General features: G+C 52.1%; 1 protein-coding gene across 17 annotated transcripts in view; it reads left to right on the top strand.

Annotated features, from left to right (window-relative positions):
* The window catches only part of MACF1 (microtubule actin crosslinking factor 1), a 241,253-nt gene that overhangs the window by 73,484 nt on the left and 142,785 nt on the right, over nt 1-24,984 (top strand). For 11 of the 17 annotated variants that reach the window (XM_072980349.2, XM_072980350.2, XM_072980348.2 and 8 more), the window contains 2 exons: nt 2,317-2,394; nt 6,907-6,999. In XM_072980349.2, the coding sequence (XP_072836450.2) occupies nt 2,317-2,394; nt 6,907-6,999 (171 nt within the window). Of the gene's footprint in view, nt 1-2,316; nt 2,395-6,906; nt 7,000-12,607; nt 14,082-24,984 lie in introns of those variants that run through there. The other 6 variants (XM_072980335.2, XM_072980338.2, XM_072980337.2 and 3 more) reach the window with 1 other exon arrangement.

The following is a 24,984-nucleotide window of genomic DNA, read 5'->3' as shown; positions in this document are numbered from 1 at the left end:
GTTTGGAAGCGCTGCTATAAAAAGGAAGTGGGCAGTTTGGGTGCAAGAGAAGGACACACAGACGGCAGTTGGGAGCCATGCCCAGAAAAGTCTTCATTTAAAAGCAGCAAAGAGTCTTGCGGGACTTTGAAGATGAGCAAGGTCTGTTTAGCATCACTTTTCGTGGACGATGGCCTTCTATCCAGGGAAGATCCTGCCGAACCAAAGTTAGGAGATGCCATCAGACTGTTTGCGGTTTCTTCTGCAGCAGATGAAATTAGCTACCCACGCGTTTGGAAACGTGGAAGCACACAGACACACACAGAGGAGCACAGATATGACACTTTGCCTCTTTCTTTCTCTGACATATTCTTTTTGACAAACATTCTATGCATCCAGATCTGATTTTGTCTGCAGGCTAAATTTAATTCAGTTTCAAAACACGGTTGTCATTGTTTAATTTAATTTAATTTTCATTTGAGTAAAATGCAGGTTTTCTATCCTGACTGCTCTCCTCTCAGGTGTGTGTGAGATGGATTTTTGCAGGAGTTTGAAGTATTTCCTGGATTATCTGAGCGTGTCTTGTGGTGCCAGGAGTTAGACGCGTGAGGAATACTAATCCACCTGGTGTGAGCGCACACAGATCTACCGTTTGTGCTGCTAGGTTCTGCACACACCCACAAACCCCCTGTGACTTCACCCCGGTAACCACAAGCCTTTGGTCAGGCGTGCATGTACATCTGTGCGGATGCGTGAAAACCTACGTGTGTGGATTTATCTTTTGCAATCTGCTCACCAGTAGAAAAATAGCATTTCTATCCTGAATGTAAGGGAAAGCTCAAATTAAAAGAAACAGATTCTTCCCTTTTATGCGGGAAACAAGCAAACGCTCAGCATTCCTAGAAGGTTCCTTGTTTCTGCAACTTCCTTAGCAAAGAGAAAAATACCTCCTGCCCCACCTGCTGTGTTGGCTTGCCTGTTTTTAAAACCAGATTCTTCTCTGGAGATGCTCTTACACAGAACCGGCTGCTGGATTTCTCCTTGGTGTCCTTTAAATGTTTGAGGAAGGAGAGAAGAACTGGGGGGGGGGAGAGGGGCCTGCCGGTCTGCCCTCCAAACCAGGAGGCAGGCGATTTGGGTGGGACGGATCTTTGAACGGAAAGAGTCCTCCTGACAGAATGGATATTCAGACAGATTGACTCTGACTCTGCAGTGTTGGCTAACTGCTTTGTCAGGCAGATAAAGGTGTTCAAACTCGTATAGGAATTCCCAATACATTTAGGCTGCCTCCAGTGTCCGTGATTCCCTGCCCGTGGGATCCTCCGCAGCCTTTCTTGTTAGCCGCCTCTCTTGTGGGGCTTCCTTCCATCTTTGCCTCTTCCTCTTTTTATCATCCATCCCGGCTGCAGTGTTTTTGCTAAGGAGCCTGCAACACCGCTTGCGTCGCAGGGGTCTGCTGGAAAGCACCAGAGGCCCCAACATTGTGGGTCACCTGAGTGGTATTCCGGGTTTTCCTCAGTGCCAGTTAGGGAGTCAAGATCCCAGCCATGTGGCCAGGAATTTCTGGGAGCTACAGGATGACTTGATTCTCCCAGAGCATTATCTGGGGGTGTCCTTTATGCCAGATCTGCAAAGCTCCTGGGCCTTTTGCTGCCTCCCCCCCCCCCGGGTGGGCTTAGAAAAGGTAGGTCCCTTGCAGCCTGTAATTCTGGCCCTCTCCCTCATCTATTATGCTAGCAAGGCAGTTGTCGTCTTCTTAAGACGACCAGGGTTTGGAGGCAGGAGTCCCTGAGGGGTGTGCGTGTCTCATGTTGGCCAGTAGCCACGGCAGAGAAAAGTCTGGCTTGGAACCCCAAAGCTGGGCAAGGCTCAGCCTCTCCCTCAGTACTCTTCCTACCTACCCCCAATTTTTGTCAGCCCTGCAAAGGCCAGTTCTTCCTTGCTTATCCTCCTCGGGCCGCTTCCTCTGCTTCTGCCTTTCCTCCTGAGGATGGTCTAAACCTGCCTGGGCTGCTGGCTGATTTGGGGGAACGGCGGGTTGGTTTGCAACCCTTGGCAGGGGCGGGCGGGGGATACTGGGAATGGTTTGTCCAGAAGGGGGGCTCTTGTTTGGGATAGGAAGGTCCCCTTGGCTCCAGGCCTTGAGGATGTGCAAGGTCACTCCCTGGAGCGTGCAGGGGAGCCAGCTCTGGAACTGCCAGCCCCCCCCCCATCCCTGCCGGGGAGCCTCGCTTCCCTTGAGCACCGGAGGGAGGAACCTGGAGGCAGCCAGATTTGCACCGGTGGGGGTCTTGCTGTGCAGAACGAATGGACTGAAGCCACTGCCTTCTTTTCCAGCCCCGAGAGAAAGGTCGGATGCGCTTCCACCGGCTACAGAATGTGCAGATTGCTCTGGACTTCCTGAAGCAGCGACAGGTGAGATTTCTCTCTCTCCCCCCCCCCCTTTCTGTGTGCCTCTCTTGGGATGGTCCTTTCCTTCACTCTGTCTCCTTCCACCTATCCTTCATGCCTCCTGGAACGTCTTAGGGATGGTGGTTCTCTCTCCTGGCAGCACTTAAAGCAGCAGCCCTGCCGCCCCCTGGCAGCCGTTCAGTTCCTCTGCTCGTTTCCTGAGGCCAGTGCGGTGGGACGTGGCATTGAGTTTAGAGCTTGGCAACTCCCCGTGAAAGTTGTGTGGGGCGGCCCTTTGACAGCCCTCCCTCCTGTCCTGTCCTGTCCGGAACGAGATGGGCGATGGCGGAACTGCTAGAGGTTCCTGCATTTCAGCTCCCATAAATCCTACCTGAGCAGCTGGGCCATCTTCCAGAGGCACACTCATCCTGCAGAGAAAAGGGATGGATGGAGACGGGCAGACGGAGAGGCGTCTCCTGTTGAATTTGAATTAGCAAACACCTAGCAAGACCAGAGCGCTGTTGTCACGTCAGAGAGTCTGATGCCTGAACATCTCTCCGAGAGCGCCACAAAACTTTATAGATCGCTAGAGAAAAATCAGGAGCTTGGGCTCATCATTAAGGGGCCCCGTTGTAGCTCAGTGGTTTAACTGCAGCAATGCATCCAAAACTCTGCTCACGACTCGGGTTCAGTCCCAAGCAGCTGGCTCGAGGTTCACTCAACATCCAGCCTTCTGGAAGTCAGTAAATTGAGTCCCTAGCTTGCTGGGATGTGTGTCTGCAATGGGCGGCGTGCATATTTAAATAATTAAAATGGCCAGAGAGTGCTTTAAGCGCTATGGGGTGGTATATAAGCAGCGTGCTGTGCCTTGTTGCTTTTTATCCCAGAAAACGGGTTAAACCAGCTCAGGCATTTCCAGTCATATCAAAATGCATCTGAATATCAAGATAAAAGTATTTTCATCGCTGCAGTGATTTCAGGCAACATCAGCTTGTTTATGTCCACGAACTTTATTTATTGACATTGCTTCAGTGTTTCATATGCACGAAATTACTTCAAAGTTGTTGAGAACGTCCAGTAGTCTTACAATTATGAGACAAATTGTAGAGGCAAGTGGTGAAACAGAAATCCGTCCTTGCAGCTCGTGAAAAGCTACAGGTGTGATTGCCACCCAAAATTCTTGCAACCACAAGAAGCAGCAAACAAAAGTACATTGAAAAACAAAACTTAAGTTGCAGGCAGAACTTAAATTGTGTTATAATCGTGTTTCAAAATTGCAGGAGCACACGTTCTGAAAACGCAGAAGTGTCTCCTAAAATGGGGCACTGAAAAGCAGAGAATGTAACTCCGAAATACGTCACTAAAAAGTCATTTCATTCTTTATTGTACAGTCACAGACTGGAGTGCATGAAAAAGCTAGAAAGTAAGATTGCTTCTCAGTGTGTCTGAATGACCATAGAAAGGAGCCCCCAAACCTAGGGTTGCCGACCCCCCCATTCCCTGAGATTGTGAGCCCAAACCCTGCATGTGAAGAATGGGCCCTAAAAGCGACACCTCAGCCCAAATCTGATCCCTGGGGGGGGGGGGGCGGCTTCAGCCTCTGCCCCTTCGCAGAGCTGTCCTGTGCGAGGAAACCGTGGCTGGGGGTGGGATCCTCACAGCCCGAATCTCTCGGACAGAACCAGTGGCCACCCTCTTCCTGTTTTTTTTTGGGCTGCCTCTGATTGAAGAGGCAGGCTGGGGTGCTGTTAAAATGGAGGTTGAAGGTGTGGGGAGAGAACGGCGTGACTGGGGTCCCTCCCCAGGAGAGGCACGCAGCCCACCCACCAGGGTTGCAAATCTGGTCTGAAGCTCCCGGGGCTTCATTCTCTAGGGTGGGACCCCCTTTGCTTGCTTGTTCTGTCCTGATACACCTCCGGGACTGCAAGGAGGATACTGGATGGGGATGATTTATTACCCACCGCTCCCTTCAGGACTGCTGGCTCCAGTTAAGGAAGGCAAGGGCCCTGCCCTGGGGAGTGTGAACAGCTTAATGGCACCACTCCCCGCACCGTCCCTAAAGATGCGGTTGCATCTTGCTGGAGGCTCTCGGGAACCCATCTCTTGCTCTCTCTCTCTCTCTCTCTCTCCCCAGCAGCAAAAGCAGCATTTGAGGGAGTTCACCTCCTCCTCCCTCTTTTTATTTCAAAAATGCTGCACTTGCTTGTTGAGGCACATTACGTGCAAAACAATCGCAAACACCCTAATTCAGGCTGGGAAAGTTGCAGCCGTCAAGCGTCGGGTCAAGCCCACCCCTCGCTCTTTCCTTTCCATGGGACCTGAGTTTCTGCAGCATTCCCAGCCAGCCTCCTCCGGCCCCAATAGCCTGAGATGAGAAGGAGTACGTCTCCCAGCGTCATTCCTCAGCACGAGCAGTACTTGTTCTTGTGGGGGACGATGGGGGTTGTAGTTCCAACGTATTGGGAGTGGATGGGGTCTGGATTGGAGAAGGCTGGCCTGGGCCTTAGGATGGAAAAGGTCATAGGAGGGAAGACACAGCTCTTAGAATCAAGCGAACTGGGCCCTAATCTCGGATCGGTGGCAGGGTGGGAGCCAAAATAGAGGAAATCACGAATAAAGGATGACACACATCAATGCAAGAGAAAACAAAATAAGATGCGTAGTGCGTCTGTTAGCTAATCCACAGCTATGGGTGCAAAATGAGAGAAGGTTGGTCTCCTTGGGTGGAATGCATTTCATCTCACTTGATTAGGTGCGCCTTCTACCAAAGAGAAGCCGGAAATCGCTTGCTGGCATTAATGCGTTAATGGCACAGTTGTTGTTTTTGCTTTATAAGGCCAACCACCTGATGCCTCTGAAGAATGTTGTTTTGAAAGTAATGTCTGTCTCTCTGTGTGTGTTTTCTTTTTTTAAAACAAAACATGTCAACATAACTTTAAACAACATTCTTTCTAAAAGACAAAAGCCACTCTTCCTGCTTCATGGACCGGTTACAGTTCTTGGCAAGCTGTGCTGCACTGTGGGTGCGCAGGGATGAGGGCCTCTTTCCGGATCCTTGGTGTTCTTCCTTCTTATGGCTTTCTAATCGTTTGGTCAGCCTGGGACCGGACTGGCCTTCCCACACATCGAAGAGAAAAAAACGTTTCTTTGGTTCCCATACCGACACACACACCCTTGTCCCCTGCCCAGAATGGAGGTTTTCTTAGGAGCGCCCACACCGCGGTGGGGCAAGTGCAGGCCTGTGACGGCTCTTAAAGTTTTGGCAGATCCAGGTGACAAATGATTTGGACAGTCCCTCCCCTGTGGGCACCCGGGGCCCGGCGCAGAGGAAGGATGGCTCCCTTGCCCCTCTGCAGAGCACGGGTGGGAACTGCCCCGTTCGATCCAGGCTGGGTCTAGAAGAAGGATTTTGCCCTTCCGGTCTTCCACCTCTCTTCCCCGAGGTGGGGTGGGTGATGCATTCCATTCCGTGTCAGATCCCCAGGCATTTGCAGCCTGGCATTTTATGAAGTGCCTGGGTTGCATAACTGCAGGGTGTGGGTTGGTTGCGTTTGGGCATGCCATTTATAGGGTCTCCATATTTTTTAAAAAAATAGCGTTGGAGGTGGCAAAGGAGTAAACAATCTCTCAACTGAAATGTGAAATATGGTAGCCAAACCTGTAGGGGAAACGTCCTTTCATATGGGTTTTGTTTTATTTTAAAGGCTGCATGGCAAACGTGCGAGTTGAGAAGGAATGGCTTTATGGGCTTGCATTTTTCCCCCCACTGAATTCCCAGGATAGATTTGCAAAACTGCCCTCTCCGATGCTGGAGTGCTCGACACAAAGCAGGTATAGGGATGAGATTGGTTTATGGCACCTGGCGTGTGTTCCCGCTCAGGGCAGTAAAGAATCTGAAAAAGAGAGCCACGGACCGCACAAGACACGGAACAAACGAAGCTTGTTAGTCTTTTAGATGCCATAAGGTTCTCATTTCCTCTCGTTGCAGCAGACTGCAGACTAACACAGGGCATGGCTCTGAACCTGCCGTTCCCCTGATGTTCTTGGACTACAACTCCCAGAAATCATGGCCAGCACAACTAGTGGTGAAGGCTTCTGGGAGTTGCAGTCCAAGAACGCCTGGGAACCCCAGGTTGGGGACCACGGTGTTAGAAGAACTGGCACCCCACCATTGTCCAGTTATGACATCGGTGTGGGTCTGTCTCAGCCACGTGTGTTCCGTGAGGAGTTAACCATGCCATAGTCTAAGGCAAGGGTGCCGAACCCTTTGGCCCTCTGGATGATTTGGACTACAAACCCCACCGTTCTTTATCCTTGGCAATACAGGCTGGGGATTCTGGCGGGTTGTGATCCAAAACATCTGGAGAGCCAAAGCCGTGGCTTTAACACCTTAGAAAGAAATTGGCTGGTAAAGTGGACTAAAACCAATCTCTTCGTTTTGCAGGTGTCGCCTGTCTTGGTTCTCCTCTGTTCTCTGTTGGTTTTGTTAACGTTGGCCTCTTTCAACTGCTAGTTCATCTCCTGCTTGCTTTCCAGGTGAAGCTGGTGAACATTCGCAACGATGACATAACGGATGGGAACCCCAAGCTGACTTTGGGGCTGATCTGGACCATTATCCTGCATTTCCAGGTAAGGATTGGGGCTTTTCTCTTTTGCTGAGGGGTGTTAAAGGGAAAGAGGCCCACGTTGCCTCTCAGCTCCCGTTCTGCATCTGTAGGATAAACTGTCTTTCTCAATGAAGCTGGGGTGCTGATTGCTCTGGGGGGGGGGGATTAGCATATCCTGGTTTCATGCATTGGGGAGCATGGGCACATCTCTCCTGGCTGATTTGCTGGCATAATAAACTGTCGGTGAGCCTGTTAGGGCCCTAAACGGGCGCTGGTGTGATCAGGGAGTCGTCTGTTTGTTGAGCTGGGTTGCTTAGCTGAGATCTTTGGAGTTTTCTGAAGTACTGGAAACAGAAGTTGGCTGTGTTTTGGAGAGGGGTTGCCAGGATCAGAGCTGTGGCTAGGGCAGGGTGCCTGGGACTTTGACCCAGTGGGCCGAAATTTGTGCAAAGGGTGCACAAATCTGCTACTGGAAGCAAGAGCAAAATGTAACCAAATAGGCAGATAAGCCCCAGGTGCCAAAGCGGCCATTTATAAATCTTGTGGTGGGATCCCGCACGGTTGGGACTGTGAACGTTTCGGGTGGATTGCACCACAGTTCACCTGGGAGGGTTTCCATTATACTAGGGGGTTCCCAACCTTGAGTCCCCAGATGTTCTTGGGCTGCATCTTCCAAAACTCTTGGACTAAAACTCTGGGAGGTTTCAGTCCAAGAACCTCTGGGGAGGCAAGGATGGGGACCCCTCTTACCTTGGTTCATGAATCTGGGTCTGTGCTCCTGGTCTGATCTTCTCCTTACACACGGGGCTTCTCCGGTTTGACCTTTGGTGACGTGGAAGGAATTTTGTCCTCAACGGATGTGAGTTCTGCCCGTATGTCTGGTGGCGGCGGCAGAAACCGTGTTTGGTGCTCCTGGGGTTTTTGGGATGGGATGTTTAAGCTGCGAGAAAGATGCGAGTTCTCAGGGACAAAGTCTGGGGCAGGCAAGAAACCGGACCCACCGCATCCTATCCTTCCTATCTCCGATCTCCTCCTCTTGAGATTTTTATCATGCACCTTTATGGACTCTTTGCGTTTCGACACTTGGTTGTACGAGGTGGCTTTATCTTGTTGTGATCTTCTTTTTCCTGCGACTGACTGATGTGGTGGAGGAGCCAGGGAGGGGGAGAGCATCGTGAGAGGAGGGGAGTGTTGGGAGGCACATCAGATGCTCGGTGGTGCACGTGGAGGACTTTGAATGATGGAGACGGGGATCCCCTTGGTCCCAGTGGGTCTGTGTGGGAGGACAGTCAGGCGGAGCAAGGAGGCTGGTGCTCTTAGGGGCACCCCCCGCAGTCCTCATGTCGACTCCTGGGTTTTCCATGAGGCTTCATAGATTGTTTTGTGTGCGCCTCCCTCTTGCAGTCTCTGGAGAATGTGAGATTTGCCTTCTCAGCAGCCCTCGGCTTGCGCCTTTGAGCTCTGACTCGTAATGCTGGCCCTCGGGAAGGAAGGTTCCAGCAATTCTTCTCAGAAATGTGAGCTTGCCTTGGGAGCCCCAATCCTATGGAGGAGACCCTAGAAACGGGCCTGGACAGAGCTGAAGAAGGTGACTGCTCAGCCGACTGGGGACGTGCAGAAAAAAGCCTCGTTCTCTATCAAGCCTTGGCAGTTCAGTTGCCTTCTGGCTAAGTACAGGGGCTAATGGGGTACGTGTGTGCCTGCACACACCCATGCCCACACACACTTCCCCCCACCCCCTTTGTGTGTCTGAAGAGGGCTCGCTTGGGGCTTCCGTCTGCACAATTTCAGGGAAAATTGCCAGGGGTCGCTCAAGGGGCTCCTGGTTGAAGCCCCGGACACAAGAGAGCCCAACTCCGTCCTGTATGGCAGACACGGGCAATGTGAAGCCCTCTGCAAATGTTGCTGAACTACAACACCCACCAGCCCCAGGCAGCACAGCTAGTGGTGAGGAACGGTGGGACTCCTGAACGATGCACAGCTTGCGCCGGTAGCGCCGGCAGGTGGAACCAAGCCTTTTCTTGGGCCGCCCTCAGGCTGCTACTCACACCTTGATGGTTGTTCCTCAAGGATATGACCTCCTTCCTTGTCGTTTTCACAGAAAGCTGGTGCAGAGTTCTAACAAGTGGCCTCGGTCGGTGGTTGAGGTCTCTGGCTGTGGAGCCAGAGGTTGGGAGTTTGATTCCCCCCACGGGGCCTCCTTGAGAAGGGCTGGACTTGAACAGGGTCCCTTCCGGCTCTGCAGTTCTAAGATGATGATGATGATGATGATGATTCCAGCTACCTCTCCTTTCCTGTGGAGCTCATCCTCAGGCACTAGATGGTGCTCTTGTATAGTGAAAGAAGGCAAGGCAGGACTGGGGTGGAGGCGCTTGCAGGGAGGGGCTGAGACCCAAGGCAAGCCCTTTCTGAATGGGTAGATGGCGAGATCGGGGTGCCAGGATGGCCGGGGAGGGGCTCTGCTGGTGCCCTGGGAGAAGAGCCCCCCAGCTGGGAGAGGGCCAGTGGCCAGCAGGAGCTAGCTTAGCCAGGAGATGCTTCTGGGGTGCGGTAGTGCAATCTGCCACCCTTTGGAATTAAGGAGATTCCTTCCGGCAGGCTGTCTGGGGCTGTTCCCTTTCCTGTCTGCAGCGGCTGCTGCTTCCGAGGCCTGCCACAACCCCAGCGGTTAAAGCTGTTCTGCTTCCTTTTCTAGCTGGCAGGCTCATGGCTAGAGGGGCGCAGAACAGGTCGCATCGTTTTAAACACCCAGAAATAACTGGAGGCTTGTTCCCCTGAGTAGGTTCCTCGGTGCCCCTTCTTTTTTTTTCTTTTGCTTTGTCATTAAACTGAATCAGTGGCATCTTAGTGAGAGATGGGCGACTTTGCTCTCCAGAACGGGAAGAGGACGTTGTGTGGATATAGCATGAATAGGGCAGAAATTGGTCCGAAGGGGCACGTGGCCAGGCCGAGGCAAGGGCCAGAAAGGAAATTTTGTTGGAAAACATTGATGCACATTTGACTAAACAGGAGCAGCTTGCGTTTTTAATTTTGTTCTTAATAAGCTCAGGCGTGTCCTTGTGTTGTTCAAAAGAGCATGCTTGGAACTGATGGTATTTCCAGATGTCCTCTGGCTTCTACCCGACTGGCTTTTGAGATGTTTGGTGCTGAATGATGTGCCTTGCTTTGCGTTCCTTTCCAAACATGCGCCCTTCCCCGGCATTTTGGACCTGGAAGTGGTGGGCAGGCCATGGGGGGGTCAGCCAATCTCTCATAGGGGAGACCCTGAACACGTAGCCAGCCTGACCTGTGGCCATTTGGTGGCTGCAACCTCCATGATTTTATCTGATTTTTTTTTCTAAAAACACCCAAGTTGGCAGCTGTCACTACATCTGGTGGCAGTGAGTTCCACAGTTCAGCTATCCACTGTTACCTTCTCTGGAATGCCTCTGTTCCTTGGCTAAGGTGAGGGAAGCAAATGAAGAACCATTTGAAGGACTGATGGATGTGCCTCTCTGTGTATATATCCTCTTGGCCTCTTACTCTGACGGCTTTGCTCCTCCTGGACTTTATTAAGTGAAAGGGGAAACACAGCTCTGTTATCTCCCCTTATCTTGACCACAGGGAGCCCACAGAAATTACGATTGTGCTTTCAACGTGGGCTGCTTTTACCATTTCCCTTCCACGTTGCACTACTTAAGGCTTGCACTTCTTCAATGTATCATTATCCCAATATGTTTGAGTTACACATAGTTTCCTTTATCAGATTTGTAGTTCACATCTCAACTCTGGAAGGGATTCCAGGGTGATTAAGAAAAAGGTGAAAACCTCCCAAAATGCAACATACAATGTTAGAGTTATTGATCTATCGAATGTACAGGCCACCTTTCTCCTGGTAAGGGGACTCAAGGCAGCTCATAATATTAAAAAGAAGAGAATTAAAAACACAATAAATCATACCTTAAAATGTATTTAATACTATTATCATTTACACAAAATGTTCATCTTTTGAAAAAAGATGGATTTTTTTTGTAAATCATATGGCACTAAATAAGATTTTAATGTATTGTTTATTGTGTTTTAAATAAAGGGCAGAAGTGTCCTTATAGGAGACCACAATCAAGATACCCACCAAAAGCTGGAGCTGTGAAAAATATGCAACTGGGAAGAAAAGACTTCTTCCAGAGCTTTTAAAAAAGAAGAAGACATAATTGGGCTTCAGGAGAGTGTGGGTCGGAGGGGGGAGCACAGGGTTATTATGGCCAGGGCCTGGTTTGCTAGATCCAGGCAACCTCCCCCCCCATCCCGATAGGGTCACTGGTAGACAGACACCCCCAAGCAAGGAGAAGACGCTGCATTTCAGGGAGGCTGCTTGTGCATCTGATGACAAGGGTGGACCCAAGAGGAACCACCTGCGATTTGATAAATCGGAGCAGTTGTGCTTCAGCTACCCAGTTTAAATTTTTTGGTTTTTTGCAGTCTGTCTTTTGATGAAGGCAAAAGCATTTTCCCAGCTGTTTTATATATATATAACATAAAATACCTGGAAATATGCGTTAAATGAAAGTTTTAGCATGGCGGTGCTGGAATGCTGTTTCCAAGAAGTGTTTATAAAATATTTCTGATTGAGTCGCAGATAAAGGGGGGAAGGCAGCTATTTTGCCTCTCCAGAGCCACTTGATTGCATGGGCTAAACGAGAACCCACCTTCCCCATGCACACGTGTGCATGTGTGTAAGTGTGTGTGTTGTTTTTCTTGGCCTCCACCTGGCCTTCCTTGGATTTCTGGTCCTGTTAAGCCTCCCCCCTCCTAATGCCCTCCCCATCATGGCACCTGTAGCGAACCCCTAGTTTTTCCTTGTGGCAGAGATGCATGTGAAGGACCCACACCTGAGTGGCTGGCTGGTTTTGTGATCTGGGGCAGGCACCTCTGTGTCCGAAGTGGGGGTGGGCGGGGGTGCAGGCGGGGATGGTGGCCAGGATCCACGTCCACAACGGCAAAAGTCGATGTCCAGTATTGTTATCTTGCCTTCCCAGAGACTCCAAATGCCAGAGGGGCAAGCAGCATCATCCTCACCAGGAAAGCAGGCATCCTCCTCACCAGGTTCAAGGGGGGGTGGGTTTCCCCCCCCCCCCCACGCCTACCCTTTCAGTGTCGAGCTTTGCCGAGGCTTGTCCTCCCCAGCCGCCTGCCTTGGTTCTGCCCAAATTCCTCTTCTCTGTCTACGGCAGGGCGACAGCTCTGGGCATTTTCCATTGGAATGCACAGCGCGCCGCCTTTTCTCCTTCCCTGCCTTGTTCTGCTGATGTCTCTCTCTCTCTCTCCCCCCCCTTCGCTTTTGGGTGCTGCCTTCATTCTACACCTCTGTTGTTGTTGTTGTTGTTGTTGTGGCTTGTGCAATGATAATAAAAAAGAAACTTTGCTTCTGGATTGCCATCTCTCTCTCTCTCTCTCTGCCTTGGTGCCACACCCCTCGTCGGCAGCATCCTCCTCATCCACCCGCTTTGCCTTGCCTGGTGGCTGCCGTTCTCTCTCTCTCATTCTCTCTCTCTCATTCGCAATCTCCCTCCCCTCCCTCCCTCCCTCCCTCCCTCCCTCTGCCGCCTCCCAGCCTGTGTCTGGCTCTCTGTTTGCCTTATGGAGGGGAGCACTCCCATTACCTCATATTTGGAAAGCGAAAGCTGCAGCCAATCCGGGCGCCGTCTGCTTTTAGGTCAAGCGATTTCTGAACTGCAGTGAGATGCTTTGAATGTGCCTTCACCTAGCTCCCGGCTTCGTAAGATGGCTGTCTGAAGACGGCAGCGGCTGGAAGAAGAGAATCTTAGTCTGGCGCTCTTGCTCTCTCTCTCTCTCTCTCTCTGTGTGCGTGCATGTCCGTGCAAGAGCGTGCCTGTAGTGGGGGTGTGTGTTTTTAAAATGTGCATCTAATCTGATGAAGGGCTGGCCGGGATTTAGCTCCGTGCCCGGTGCCAGCTTAGCTGCATTGTCACGGGTGTCTTGCGCACCAGGGCGATGGGGAATACGCTGAGCTGTGTTAAAGGCCAGAAGGAGCCCCCCGGGGAGGCGGGGAAGGCCCCCCTCTCCCCTAAAAAGAAGACCCCTTTCAAGTGGAAGAGGAAGGGGAGGAAGAGGATGGCGCCAGAGAGAGGCAGCCCCGTCGTCGCCGCCGCCGAAAGACCCTCCAAAGGGGCAGAAATGGCTGGAGGAGAAGAGACGGCGCCGATGCCCATGAAGAAGTTCCGAGGAGCCGCTGCGCAGGCAGGAGGGAAGGATCCGGTCCAGAGCGTGCCTTCTCAGGAGGAGGCTCATCCCACGTCAGAACTGGATGGGCTGGACCCCGGGCAGGTCGTTCAGGTGAGGGAGAGATTCCAAGGGAGACTCGAGAAGGTCCAGCTGGTGTCGTCTGCAGGCCCAGCTTCGGGCTCACCCGGTGGCCACGACCCCCACCTCCTCGGAGAGGGCACAACGGTCGTCGCCCGCCTGCTGGACAATCCGGCGGAACAGAACCGGGAGAAGGTGGCAAGCCAGGTGGTGGCCCACGAGAGGCCCCCGGGATGTGGCAGCAGCCGAGCGGTCTTGGTGCCTTTGCAGCCGGAGGGGCCGGCGAGGGGCGGCTTGGAGGACGAGGAGGGCTCGGTGGTGGTCGTGTGCCGGTCCTGGGAGCAGCCGAAGCCGCAGACCCCCATGACGGTGGTGGAGGAGTTCCTGGAGGCCTGGCCTAGCGAAGAAGGGACCGGGAGCTTGTCGAGCAGCACATGGGGCGCTTCGTGGACGGTGGAGAAAGGCACCCTCTCGGAGCTGTCCACGCCTTCCCCCATGGTGGACCAGGTGGACACTCCGGATCGGCCTCCGTGCCCGCCGTTGGCGCCCGACCCCTCCGCTGGCCTCTGGGCAAAACTGCCGACATCCCAGACCCAGTCTTCTTCCTTCAGCGAGTCCTGTTCCGGCACCTTCCTCTACTCCTCCGGATATGGCAGCGACTCAGCCCAGGCGCGGGGCAAAGGGCCTGGGACAGGGACGAGCGCTGGCGCAACCCCTGGGGGCGTTTCGGCCTCTTCTCAGTGGGCGCGAGGTCCCCAACAGAGGACGGCAGCCGAGGAGACCCAGCGACCTGCCCGAGGACGGGTCAGTGCAGACGTCCTTCCACCTCTTCTTTGGGGCGAGGGGAGGGCGAGGGGCCCTGGGCGCCGCTTTCGTGATGATGCTTCCTGACTGGGGAGCCCTTCTTCCCGGATGCCGGACCCTCTGCGGCTTTGGCAACCCACGTCCCTTCATTCGGGCTCATGAGCAGGTTAGTCGCCTAGGGTGTGCAGGAATTCCTCCCAGGAGACCGCATGGTGGTGAAGCAGGTGTACATTGGAAGATCGTGTCCATGCACACGCACATGCTTGCCCTTGTTATGGCCAGAAGGAAGGATGTAGGTTCATGCTGGGTGCCTGAGTAATCTATGAAAGAGCATGGACTGATTTTCAAACCTGCTCCAGTTAAACAATTGGAGTTGAGCAAAAAGACACTTTGTCCATGCTTGGGTGAGCTCTTTTGTGGAGGATCTCTGTCCGGAAGGTGCATCTTCTGAGCAGGGAGAGAGCCTTCCCTCCGCGGTGTCGGGAGGCGGCAGCCGGAGGGGGCGGGCGGGCTCAGGGGTGCATTTCTCCTTCCGTATCTTGGCAAGGTGCCTCGGTGGGCAGAGCCACTTCGTGGGATGGATGTTGGCATGCTTAGTTTCAAGTGACGAGGATGATGGATGGAGGTTGCCTGCAATGAGGCCCCAGTTTGTGCACTTTGACCTTTGAAACAGTCTCAGCGTCAGCCCCAGGGCAGAGGGGTGCCTCTCTTGGTTTGGCTCTGGGGGGGGGACCCTCTCAGAGCGACACCCTTTTTTTTTTGTTTGGGGTGCAGGAGGCAATGGCTTCCCATATTTCAGCCCCGCGCTTGGTCCGGAGTGCCTTTCCAAACCACGTGTGGCCCTGAATGCATGTTTTGAGAAACACCCTCCGTGCTGGTTTGTTACCATGAACTGAGAACCGGCGGGGGGGGGGCTGGTCTCCTCATCTCCCAGGGGGTGCCTTTTGGGGAAAGGAACAGCTGGCTGGCTCTGGGGGGGGCGGGGGTGTTTATTAGGGACCGGCCAGCATTAAAACGGCAACAAGAACTGGCTTAGCAGAATTCAACCACCACCCCAAAGCGGGACCTTCCGCTCTTCTCAGATGCTTTCCTGAAATTTAAATGTTTTAAAAAAGATTCTCGTATGTGTGTGAGGGAGACATTTCCTTGGTGACCGGAACCCACCCAATTGCACAGTTAATTAATTCGCTAACATCAGAGGCATCTATCAGCAATTTTCTTCTGACTCTCCCTTTTCCCACCTGCCCAGATGTGTGAAACCCTTTCTTTAGATTCCGCGTCTATGAAGGTGGCCGCTAGTTATTCTGTCGTTAAGGGAAGGGCACTCTGTACATGGTCAGTCTCTTTCACTGCTGTGGTTACTGGGTCTGGAGATTGGCATTAGAAAGGATTCCACAGCTGGGCCCCCTTTTGTATCACAAACAGCAAGGCTGAGCAGCTAGCTGTTTTGGACTGCAGATCCCAGCATGCCTCACTCTAAGCTGGGCGGCCCGGGGCCGATGGTTGTTGTTTTTTTTTACTGTGTTTGGGGGGCCATGTCTGTTCCTGAGGTGTTGGGACCCTTTGGTGGCTCAGCCTGTATTTGGTACCTGCTCCTTTGGCAAAGCCAGGGTTATAGTTCAGCCTGATTGTGTTTTTCCCCCTCTGGGAGTTTAAAATCCACTTTGTACCATTAAAAGGTAATGAATGATAAAAATGCAGAGAACACTTTTGTGGACTCGGAGTGCCAGAGAGCAAAGCCGGGGTAGGTTGGTTTTCAGCAGGCGGTGCCAGACTCCAAAGAGTGGGCGTTTGGGGGGCCCTGAAGACCCACACTTTCATGGTGCCTCAGGGGTAGCTGGCACAAGCATGATGGCCGTGAGTCTCCTGTAGAAAATGAGTGCCAGGGTGCCCATAAAGCTGCAACCTGGTTAATTTGTGTGCTGTGTAAGTTAAATCACTTATGATCCATCGGCTTGCTGTAGCTGTCATAAGTAACATCATCATCATAATGTGTTCCCAGACTTGTCGACCTTTGCTTAAAAGGCAACGCGATGATAGGGGTGTGGGCTCTATAACTTAAGAATGAACCTTAGGTTAGAAAAATCAAAAGGAGTTGGGTGGCTGCAGAAGGGCTTCCTGGCAGACCAAGAGCCTTAAAATGCGTCTCCTCACCTTGTCCGAGATCTCTGTCCCACTGCTTTCTTTTTTCTCTCCCTTTAAGACAAGATCCCTTTGCAAGATCGAGCCATTCCTCTGACTCTCCAATCTCTCGCTGAAGGGTGGACGAGGTTGCAGGCCTCTAAGAGAGTTGGGTTTATTTATAAACCGGGCATTTTAACAGTCCAGTGGACTAGACACCAGTCAAGGTCTTTTGAGCCTTGTGGGTTATTTGAGCATTTTTCCTGCTGTGACAGCCAGCAAAGATGGGCTGCTTTTTGGTGGATGTCTGTGACCCCAGGTGTGCCTGTCCCTCCAAGCCAGGCTTGTCATTGTGGGTTGCAAGGGGCGTCATGAAACTTGCTAAAAACAGCCCTCTCCGCCACCAGGTGATGGCCTAGTGTTGGCTGTGAACCTGTCCATCCATTCCCAGGGTGTCCGGGAGCATCTTCTAGGCCCGGCTCATCCTCAGATGTGCCAGTTAAGAGTTGGAAGCAGTGGGAGGGAGCCAAGCGATGAACCTGGCCGTCCACAATGGCAGGAGCGCTCTGTTGGGAAGTTTAATTGGGTTCTGACCAGTGAATTGGTGAAGGAAGGAAGCAAAGTCCTCGCCTGGAGGGGAAAGAGGGATCCATCCTTGTCACGTAGCCCTTTTGAAATACACTATTTGGAACGTAAGAAGTGCACAATTCTGGCTCATGCTATAGCCAGTATCCGAAATCATTCGGATCGAATGGAAGAGCGCATCTGGCTGCTTCTTGCCACCAAACGTTTCGTTTCCTGAACATTACGCGGTGATAGACACGTTCAAATGTTTTTGTTTTGTGACCGTCCCACCTTCCCCGATTGGGGTTCTGTGTATTTTGAAACGATAGCAGCCACCTTGGATTTGCAAAACGGATCTCACACGACCGGGGCCGTAGCCGACATCCCACAGATCGCAACCTATGCTTTAGCAGCTCGTTGTGGAACTTCTTCAAGACCCCCTCTCTGGGCCACTCCCTGCCGCTTCTCAAGGCCTAGGGCTGTAGCTCAGGGACAGAGCATGTCCCGGGGTCGGCTCCTGGCAGCAGCAGCAGCAGCAGCTCCACAGAAGGTCAGAAAAGAATCCTGCTTGAAGTGTGGGGAACGTTTCTGCCCGTCAGATGTGATGTAGTACTGGACTGGATGCTCAAAGGGTCTTTCTGAGGTCCCTAAGACTGTGCAGGAACCTTATCCTGGAGGACCAACCTTGTGTTCCTCATGCTTGAGAGCATCTGAGGTCATGCGCAGGCCACCTTGTGCCTCTCGGGAAATCTAAGCATCCATCTGTGAAGATAATTGTCCAGTTGACGGGGCAGGAAGTCTGGCTATCAGAGGTCCTGTGAGAAAGAGACCAGTCATGGAGGAGAAGGTTTCCTCTAGGGAAGAGCTGTGCCCATGGCTAGCGATGGCCTTTCCCCACGGAAGTGTCTGAGAGCTCACTAGCAGTATTTGGGACCGTCCAGGGCTAAGGTGCGACCCCCCCCCCCGCAGCAGTGCAATCACCCCTCCTCCATCAAGGAGCAGAATGGGGCACCTCTTTGTCTCCTTGGCAGCCCTCCGGCAGTGGTTCCTCAGCAGAGAAATCGGCGTGGGAGGGATTCCTTAGAAAGGGAGGGGGCTTAAAAGCCCTGATTCATGCCAACACGTCCATGGGATGTGAGCAGAGAGGCTTCTGCTCCTGGGGCCGAGTGGGTGGAGAGACACGGCCTGCATTTTAATTGCCCACCCCAATGCACGAGAAGGAGCAAATGCTCGCAGAGTTAGAGGACCCCTTCGGCAGGATGAGGCCGAAGGTCAGCGACTGGGAACGGGCCTTTGAGCAGCCCACCGGCAGGCGTAGGGAAAAAACGGCACTCTCTGCATTGCTGTGGCTCAGCCACTGGGGTTCTGTGGCCCAGGGCCACTCAATCCTGGGGTGGCCCAACTCGCCTTTCTGACTCGTAGCCAGCCACGCGGGAGACCCGTCCACCAAAAGCAGAAATGGGGAGAGAGGAGGCCCATTCAGGAGTGCTGGCGGTATTGTCCCTTGTCTCTTGGTGAAGACAGACTTGTTGGGGGGAGGAGAGCAAAAACGAGTGGCAAAACGTACAGGAACCGGTGGGAGGATGATGTGGTCCAGCTCGGTGCCCTCAAGCACAAAAGCGGGACAAAGAATTCAAAGGGAGCAGCACTAAGTGGGGTTCTGTCACTTAAAGGGGTGATTAGGCCAAGGTTTACTTGTATATGTTGGGGCTTTTTATTTTCAAACATTGATTTGTTAGGGTTCCATGAGGGTGGAGTAGAGCAAAGGACCAAAGGACAAGTGTGCACAGGATACAGACCTAGGATTCCTGACTGTTGTTTATGTTCTGACATTTCCCCCATGTTTTGCATAGGCAGCCTTCCCTCCTCAGCCATGAGGGCTAGAAACATGAGTTACTTTCTTTCTTTCTTTTTAATTTTGGAGCAGAACTCCTCAGCACCAAGATCTATTGGCTTAAATAATGAAGGTGGGAAAGGGGAGAGGCCATTTAAGAGCCATGGGTCTACTCATTCCGGTTTCCAATTTTGTGGTTTCTGTCTTTTCTAGTGGTTCCTAATAATGAGGTAAAATATATTGGACTGAAATGAATGATAGCTTCAGAGTTTAACTGGCTATTTTTGTTAAATGGGTGTCCTTCTGCTTGCAGAGCCCTTGTAGACTTAATATAGGGAATTCCCCCCCCATCCCTTAAGAAGATAAATGTTGTTGTAATTGCTTATTTTTAAAAACAGGAATTTATTTCAGGATATTTTTAGGCCGCCTCACCCAATACCGCCTCTTGCGTTTTCCGATAGAAAACCTTTGTCTGCTGCAGAGAGGGGGGCTGCTTCTGTACAAACAGTCTGGTCCTCTCAGAGGATTCGATCTACTACGCTAGCCCTTTCTTGTGGGAGTTTTTCACCAATTCTAGTGTCTGGGAGTCTGGTGCTTTTGCCTCTTTTTTTTTTTAGCTCTTTATTGAAATCTTGGCGCCTGAAAGCTTTAGCTGTGTCGGGTTAAGGACACACGCTTGATGTTCTGGGAGTGGCAGCATTTTCTCTTTTCATGAGAAAAGAACATTTCTTTGGATGATGGTGATGATAATTAAGAGGAGCATGATATTGTTGTCATCATCATGACTGGGTTTGCAAAGCTACCCAACGTGTTCTGTTAAAACATGCTGTTGCGCTTCTCTTCAATTACAGTCATCCCTTCTTTCTTTCTTTCTTTCTTTCTTTCTTTCTTTCTTTCTTTCTTTCTTTCTTTCTTTCTTTCTTTCTTTCTTTCTTTCTTTCTTTCTTTCTTTCTTTCTTTCTCTTCCTTCCTTCCTTCCTTCCTTCCTTCCTTCCTTCCTTCCTTCCTACCTACCTACCTACCTACCTACCTACCTACCTACCTACCTACCTACCTACCTACCTACCTACCTACCTACCTACCTACCTACCTACCTACCTACCTACCTACCTACCTACCTACCTACCTACCTACCTACCTACCTATTCCAGGAATAAAACCCTTTGGGAGTGGGGTGGTGCAGTGGCCTGCCCAACAGTAAGTGGCATCGCTTGGTTAAGATGCTTTTGAAGCGTAGTGGGAAAGAGAGAGGAGTGCAGCCATTAGATGATCATGATGCTCCAGTCTGAATTGGCAGGAAAAGCCCGGCGGGGGTGGGTGGGGGGAGCGCAAGAGAGCCCGAGATGGAGGGAGGGCTGAAGAGAGGAGCCGGCCGGCGGTGAGCGGCAAGGGAGGTTGGCAGATGCTGCCTGCAAAACCAGGCCTGTCGCCTGCCTGAGAGTCAGTGCTCTCATTTCAAAGCACCTCTGGTTGCATCTCGGCTTCCTTCTCTTGTTTTGGGCTCGCCACGGCTGCCGGGGAAGCCTGCCAAGGAGAAGCGACCAACCAAGGGCTTCACTTCCGCCTCCCCCTCTGCAGAGCCCTCTGTTCTTTCGTACCATTTGGGATGCAGGTTGCTTACCTGGGGGGGGGGGGGGAGACACACCACTTTAAGCCTGGATCCTGTGTGTGTGTTATTTTCTCACTGGCTCTTTCCCTCCAACCCCTGTGATCTTTCCGAGAGCTGGTTTAGGATACAGGCTAGGAGCTGTGTAGCAGGATTGCTTTTACTCGGATCAGGATCTTTCTCTGCTCAAAACAAGCCTGGGGGTGGGGCAGGGGCTCAGCCGAGCTCCTGATCCTCAGCCCCCCCCCCGTGTCTCCCGTCTGCCACCCTCCTGGTTTCCGAATGGCAATATTAATGCTTACCTGCAAAATAAAGGTGCTGGAAGCTCGGCCACTAGATCGCGTATGTGGCACGCTGAAACTCTGAAAAAGAGCGGTGGTTGGGGGGGGGGGATAAAGGTTGATTCTGCTCAGGCTACCCGTTGCTCTATGGATTGGGACCAGTAAGCGTGAGGAGAAAGGAGGAGAGGACCAGAGCTTGCTTGGAAAGCTGGGTTTTTTAGAAGTAAATGGAGTGTAAATCTCATTTATTGAATTCACTTGTTGAAACACGTACGAACCTGTTGCATTCTCCACCACCCCCTTTTTCATTTTTTTTAAAATGTGCTGTAGGATTTATGCAGAATGGCACAAAAGTAAGAAAAAAATCCCATTTGAAACATGGGTGCTGGGCTTCTTTTATTTTCATCGTCTACTTAAGTGTTACTTTTTCATCGTGGGTCTAAATTGAGCCTGAGTAACAGTGTTGCAGGGAGCTAAAATAAAAAGAGTCTGTTTATTTTCATTTATTTGATTTATACACCACCCACCTGGCCAATTGCTACGTTGGGTGACAACAAAAATATAAAACATAAATTATGTAATTGCTACAATGAAACCTAAGTAGCTCTGGAAAGAGAGGGGAGAAATCTTGCTTTGATAAACTCAGCCTGGCTCAGTTTGGGGCATCCTTTCTTCTACAATCGTACTTCCAATTTCCTGCTTTTCTTGAATGGGAAAAAGCCTCGCGTGCCCCAGTGCTGGCCAGTGGGGGGGCTGGGGTCTTCCAGCACTAGCTGGCATTGCAGCTGGGGAACCTGTCCAGTCGGGGCGTGTGGGGTTGCCTGTGGCATTCGGGGTATAGCTGTAACCCCCAACCTCATCTGGCTTGCACAGACTCTAAGAGATGGGGATCATCCAGACCAGCAACCCTAATCGTATTCCCGACCATGAGATAAGTCATAGTTCACAATCAGGGCAGGCAACCTTCATAGAATCATGAAGTTGGAAAAGGCTCGTAAGGTCCAACCCCCCTTGGTTCAAGGCAGGAATGCAAATCGAAGGGTATCTTCCTGGTGGTTGTCTTAAGTTTCTCTTGGAGGCCTCCAGGGTTGGAGCGCTCCCCACCTCTCGAGGCGGCTGGTTTCCTTTGCTGTACTGCTCTAACAGTTAAGAGGTTCTTCCTGATCTTCAGCCAAAAACTGGCTTCCTTTCACTTGAGCCCATTCTTACATATCTTGCATGCTGGGATGATGGAAAACAGATCCTTCCCCTGCTCTATAGGACAGCCTTTCAAATCTTTGAAGAGTGCTGTCGTATCTCCCCTCAGTCTTCTTTTCTCAAGGCTAAACATGCCCAGTTCTTTCCGCCTTTCCTCCTAGGGCTTGGTTTCCAGCCCCCTGATCCTCCTTGTCACCCTCCTCTGAACTTGTTCCAATTTGTCAGCATCCTTCTTGAAGTGTGGTGTCCAGAACTGGACCCAATACTCAAAGTGAGGCCTAACCCATCCTGAAGAGAGGGGGAACTAGCACCTCGCGGGATTTGGAGACTCTACTTCGGTTAATGCAGCCTAAAATAGCATTTGCCTCTTTATTTTAGCCATATCACCCTGTTGGCTCCTATTCAGCTTGTTCAAGAGAAAACGGGAGAGCCACCCCTTAGATCTACCTTGCTTTGGATTCCAGCCTTGAACGTTGAGGGCCTTTCAGGCCCCTTCCAACTCCCTTATTCTAGGATCTGCATTTTGTTGTCTTTAACTCAAGTTGCAAGCAGTGCCTGGACCAGAGGAAAATGGGAAAGATCCTAGCAATGGCAGCTAAAATCTAAAATGTGCCACTTTCCTCGTTTTAGAATAATGGTTGTGTGATCCGTGAGGTTTTTCAAAAGCAGGTGGCAACATATATATATATATTTCCTAAGGAGAAAGGTTGGCTTTCCGAAGAAAGAGCTTTGTCTCTTCTGAAGCCGAGAAAGGGGAAAGCCAGAGGAGGTGCCTGTAGGGCTGCAGCTGACAAAGGCCAGCTTTTCTATGTGATAACGATGGCGCGGGGGGGGGGGTGTGGAGAAGAAGGAAGGAAGTGAGGAGCAGAATACAAATGGCAAGGTTGCTTTCCCTTGGATGCACAGAGAAGGGGGTGGGGGAGAGAGAGGCCTTTGCGCATGTCGAGAAGCATTCCGGGTCTCGGAAGGAGAGACACCCTTCCCAGCTGAATCCGGGAAGAGGTTTTAAGCACAGAGAGTCTACAGCTAGGATAATCTCATGCGGGAGAGATAAAACCCAACCGGGCATTGGGGTGGGCTTGTCTCTCTCGCTGTCTTGTTGCTCCTCTCTCACGTGGACTTTGCCCTGCACCTCAAAGAGAGAACGACAATCTTCAGAGATCGTATTGCGCTTCCCACCCCCTAACAGCCCTCGGAGGCAACTCTCTCTGCAGTAAGTTCCCCTCTGGGAACAAGTTGTGTTTCCTTTGGGAAACCTGGAAGGAAGAATCCGGTGGGGCAGGTGGCCTGCAAAGGAGGCTGTGGTTCATTTCCTAATCAATTTATTAAATTTATGCCCTGATGCAGTGAGTCTCAAAGCAGCTTATGATCAAAGGCAGCACGTGCAGTTAAAATATGAAATGGATACAGGCATAAAAGATTTTGCATTTCCTTTAAAATTGTATGGCACCAGCCTTTCCTGGGCTGGGCAGAATTGGCAAGGGTCTCTTCACCATCCTACAGAAGGCACGGAGCTGCTCCCTGCTGGCCACAGGATGAGATTCCCCACAGACCCGCCCCCAACCCCATATCACTGTGTCTCTTAGTCTGCTCCTGTTTCTCTGCCAGGATGATGGTTCCTAAAACCACTCCCCTTTCCTTGATGGCTGTTGTGCAGAACTGGTATTTCTTAACAGGTTATAGGTCCTGAGTCCATGGGTAGGATTTTCACCTTTCCCCAGAGCAGATAATGGCACTCTGTCCGTGGCAAACTGCCTTTTTTGAGTTTCAGGGGCCCTGCAGTCTTCGGAGGCTCATGCGTATGCCTCAGGAGCCCAAGGGGACCAAGAGGAAAGGGGCAGAGGTAACAACGTCTTTCCTCTTTGCATCAGGGAACCCAGAGCAAGGGGAAGCTGGGTTCTAAGTCGGATCTAGCTCCCCCTGCAAGAGGAGCCTGCTGCCTCTCCTGCCTGCTCGAACCCCTCTTGACCACCGCAAGGTTTGGTAGGACTTGACGAATAGACGGGTAACCCCCAGGCACCAGCAACCTTTCTTCCCCAGCGTGCCTCCAAGCTGCACCTCGACCCAGGAATGAAGCTGGGCAATCAAGAGGGTGCCTGGCTGGTGGCCAGCTGGGGGTCAGGGAGAAAGGCGATGGGGGGGGGAGGACTTAGCTGCTTGGTGTGAGAGGAGGCTTGGTGAGGATGTTGCCAAGGCAACAGGGTGGGGGGGAGGAGGACTTGTGGCTCGAGGGAGGGAAGATGCAGGAGGACCAGGTGTGGGGCCCAGTGGGAGGGTGGGCTGCAGAAAGGAGTGGGGGAGGCAAGGGCATCCTCTGTAGAGCAAGCGAGGGGGGGAGAGAGAAACAGCAAAGGGGGGTGTGTGCATCAGCGTCTGTAGGATAAACAGGGGCGGGAGGGTGATCTCGAAGAGGAAGGAATTACTGGGAGGGAGGGAATCCTAGGAGCGTGGGGTGAAAGAGAAGGGAGTTGGAGGGGGACTGATGCTGAATAAAACAGAGACATGGGGGTTGAAAGGAGAGGTTTGTATCCTTCGGCCTTTGACCCTCCTCTTGGCCTGAGTCCGGGCTCTTTGGCCACCTCCTCACTTTCTGCCTTTTCGATGCCAGCTTGTTGTTAGGTGAAACTGGCACTTTGTGCCTACCCATCCCTCCCTCCCTCCCTCCCCCCCCCGGCATCCATTTGTGACAGTATGTGTGAGACCACCCCCCAAATTCCCCCCTGGTGCCCTCCAGCTCCCAACGGATGGAGACCCCTGTGCCAGACCTTGCCACACAGCTCAGTTACCAGGATGATAGGTGGGGCGCGCCATCCCCCATCATCCTCGCTGCTGGGCGGTTCCTGCCTGGTGGCCCCCTCCTTTCCCCTTGACTCCAAAGTGTTCTTGCAAGTAGCAGTGAAGAGGAGCCAGCGAGCGAGCGAGCGAGCGCACCCTCCTCCAGGGCTTCTCAATGCTCCTGAAGGTGTGCGCTTGCTATCAAGCACATGCCAAGCATCATCTGGCAACCTATCTCTGCCTCTCCTTCCCCTCCCCTCCTCTTTTGTTGGAAACTGGGTCAGTATGCCGTCATCCTCACCACCCTTCCTCCGTGCATCCTTCCCGCTGCCTGCCTAGGTGAGGAGAAGGCCTGACTTCCAGAGCAGAAAAGGAGGAGGAGGAGGCTGGGAATTACTGGGACCCGATGGAAGGGCCTGGAGGCCATGATATGCCTTCCCGAGACTTAGTGCACCCCCTCAGCAGCCGTTGTTGCCTTTCCCCACTTCCACCCCGATCCCCAGTTGCCTCCAGCACACAAATGTT

Source organism: Pogona vitticeps, chromosome 9, assembly GCF_051106095.1.
Source record: "Pogona vitticeps strain Pit_001003342236 chromosome 9, PviZW2.1, whole genome shotgun sequence".
Classification (NCBI taxonomy): domain Eukaryota; kingdom Metazoa; phylum Chordata; class Lepidosauria; order Squamata; family Agamidae; genus Pogona; species Pogona vitticeps.
The sequence above is the reverse complement of the archived record's forward strand: the minus strand, read 5'-3'. Positions and strand labels throughout refer to the sequence as shown.